Here is a 3,234-nt window from a genome sequence, read left to right as displayed (position 1 = left end):
CGGGAAGGAAGACCCTACAAAGGGAGCAGCTAAGAGAGCTAAGTGCAAGTCTGGGACTTAAGCTCGAGCTTCCTTCTCTCTTTAAGTAGCTGCATGCCATAGTTCCCTCATAGTTTTGTTCCTCGCTTTGGTTGATAAGGAACAGGCAGTGCTTAGAGCTAGGTTATTTAGGTTAGGTCAATCTTGTGTTCAAGTCGTCGAGTGAGATCCCTCTTCCACCTCCGGTGATAAGTAGAAACCCAAGTCCTAGCTAGTTCCTGTCCAGTAAAGTCTCACCTAGCACATCAGTCATTAGGGTTTAGTACGCTCCTGATAATTAGGGCTAAGGTTAGCGCCACCGATTTGTTTTACGGTGGTAAAGATATGGAGGAGATCAGGAGCGATGACATGGAGAAGCAAGATGAAGTTATGTTACCTGGCTTCAGGTTTCATCCAACTGATGAAGAACTCGTTCGGTTCTACCTCAAGAGGAAAATCCAGCAGAAGTCTCTTCCGATTGAGCTTATTAGGCAGCTGGACATCTACAAGTTTGATCCATGGGATCTCCCAAGTAAGCTTCTATAAACCCCTTGTGAACTATCTTTTGCTTCTCTGCACAGACCAATAAAGAGCTATGAAGCCTTTCTATTCTTCAATAAGAACATTACTTGCTCATATCTCTTCTCTCCGCATGACTAGCATGAAGCATACATGTTCCATCTTGTTGGTACCTCGTATTTGAGTACATATTTTCTTTTTCCACTAGTTTAACAAGAGCAAACTCTGACAATATTACATGCATATTTTGGTTAGTTGTCTATTTGAGGTTGTGCTGCTACATAGGGTTTTTTCCACCTCTTTTCTAATGTCCACGAGCAGACAGCACCTATATATGATGAAACCAAGAAATTTTCGGAAAAAAGCTTACCCGTGTAATTATCAGGATTGGAGTAACTACTAACTATAGTAAATAATTGCATGCACCTTGACCCATATGATGTTGAGAGACTTGGTATATGATATCCCATCTTTGAGTTTACATGATCCTACTACTGTAGTGCTTACTGAATATGTCTTCTAGTGGTTCATCATGTTAAGGCTGAATAGTTGATTTAAAAATTTCAAAGTTGGTTTCTCCATGGTAAATTAGTCTTGCAGGCATGATTCATGTGTATATCTCACTATCATTTCTTGACCATGATTGCACCAAACAGGGCATAGGATTAAGTTAACTGATCTTTGGTTATACACTGAGTTGCTTAATAGACGCCGTGAAACTTCTTTTTGCTCATGCTTACTTACCAAAACCTTTTATTTTCTCAATGAAGAACTAGCAAGCACTGGAGAGAAGGAGTGGTATTTCTACTGCCCAAGGGATAGGAAGTACCGGAACAGCACAAGGCCTAACAGGGTGACCGGAGCAGGCTTCTGGAAGGCCACCGGAACCGACAGACCAATCTACTCCTCCGATGGAAGCAAGTGTATAGGCTTGAAGAAGTCTCTCGTCTTTTACAAGGGTAGAGCGGCCAAAGGTGTCAAAACAGACTGGATGATGCATGAGTTCCGGCTACCATCACTCACCGACCCTTCGTTGCCGCAGAAGAAGCCACTGGAGAAGACAATTCCACCAAATGTAAGCCACTTTGCAACTTGGAGAGAAAATAGCTCTGAATTTTTCACTGAACATGTGAACTTGAATGCAACTTTGTAGGATGATGCCCTCCAACCTTTAAGAACGTTGCTGCTACTTTAAAAATACATGTCTTCCAAATATTACACTAAGATAACTTGCAATATATTTCCTTCAGAAAAAGATACGGACTGTCAACTGAAAATGCCTGGCAGATATATATAGCACAATGCAAATGTTCAGAACATAGTAAATTTTATTATGTCAGATATGGATTCGTTTAATATTTCCTCTCTATTATAAGTGTAAGATATTGTTTACCTTTCACAAGAAAATCACTAACCAACACTTTTTTCTTTCTATTTTGCCCTCATGAGCAGGATTCCTGGGCAATCTGCAGGATTTTCAAGAAAACCAATGCCACAGCGCAGAGAGCGCTCTCACACTCATGGGTCTCTCCTCCCTTACCCAGCACAAATGGAGCCTACATTCCTCCCCACTTGCAGACCACACACAGAAGTCGACACAGCTCAGAGAACACATCCTCTGCAATGACCAACATCATCTCCTCCAACATCCAATTCAGCAGCAGTGGCTATTTTCCTTCAATAATTTCCTCCTGTCAAAGCACTCTCAACATCATTGACAGCATCAGCAGGCCAGCTACACCCATAGTTCTCCCCCCATCAGATGCAGAGCACCAGGCCATGAGTATCCTCTCAGCAATCCCGCTCGATCTTCCAGCTGGGATGGACATTGCATCGATGGTTATGAACGCGTCACCCATCACACTCTCCAACATGGACAGATCAGCCCCCATGAACATTGAGTTCGCGCAGCCGCAACAATGCAACAGCAACAGCAACATGATCAGCAGATGCGTGGTCGACTTGCCAGATATCGGCAACAACGTCGGCGGAGCTCCACGGTCCATGAATTTCCCATTCAACATGCAAGGGCCACTTTCTGATGACTGGAGAGCGACCGTGCCTTGGGACTCGCTCCCTTGCACCACCGAGGCCTCGACGAATTACCAGCCGACCAAATGCTACACTTAGTTTGTACTCTGTAGCAATGTAGGTTTTGTTTTAGAGTGGAGTAGAGAGTAGCACCTACCTCCATCTGCTAGTATCACAGTTAGCGTGCAGAAGTATTAGAGTTTCGCTCTGTTAAAGTGAAGCTAACAGAACTGGTGTGTGCTACTATGTAGGATGAATTCGTGCAACTAATCACCCTTCTGTGCAACGTAGGAGCTGTTGTAGGTTGTAGCCGTGTCATGTGTAAACATAGCTCAGCTCCAATTTTGTCCATAGTTGCATTGCATGTACTGCAGAATTGTGCTATGTGTGTTTTCTGAAGGAACTGCCTAATCCGATCGTCTCCACTTCTTTTTTCACCTAGTTTTGAGAACATGGAGAGTTTTCGGTGCACGTACCTTGTGTAAGAGGATCACTAGTATCAGAAGAAACAGTTTGCTTACACGACATCGAGGAGAAGGAACGGTCCGCTTGCCTGACAACAAGGTCGTCGTGCGCGCAGTAGGACTTGGCTATGAACTGGCGGCGATTCATACAGCCTGCCCTGGTTAGTTCATGAAGCCTCGCAACTTGCGGCGCCGTGGCTCG

The 3,234-nt window shown here is 44.2% G+C and overlaps 1 protein-coding gene across 1 annotated transcript; it reads left to right on the top strand.

Moving 5' to 3' along the window:
* Window positions 1–238: 238 nt before the first annotated feature.
* LOC119326675 (putative NAC domain-containing protein 94) lies at window positions 239–2,967 on the top strand. Its single transcript, XM_037600300.1, has 3 exons — window positions 239–550; window positions 1,308–1,612; window positions 1,990–2,967. Exons 1-3 carry the CDS (start codon window positions 364–366, stop codon window positions 2,665–2,667), a joined length of 1,170 nt encoding a protein of 389 aa, XP_037456197.1. The 5' UTR covers window positions 239–363; the 3' UTR covers window positions 2,668–2,967.
* The last annotated feature ends 267 nt before the right edge of the window (window positions 2,968–3,234 follow it).

The sequence above is a fragment of the Triticum dicoccoides genome, chromosome 6B (assembly GCF_002162155.2).
Source record: "Triticum dicoccoides isolate Atlit2015 ecotype Zavitan chromosome 6B, WEW_v2.0, whole genome shotgun sequence".
Lineage (NCBI taxonomy): Eukaryota > Viridiplantae > Streptophyta > Magnoliopsida > Poales > Poaceae > Triticum > Triticum dicoccoides.
Note: the sequence above shows the minus strand (reverse complement) of the source record. Positions and strands in the feature narration are given on the sequence as shown.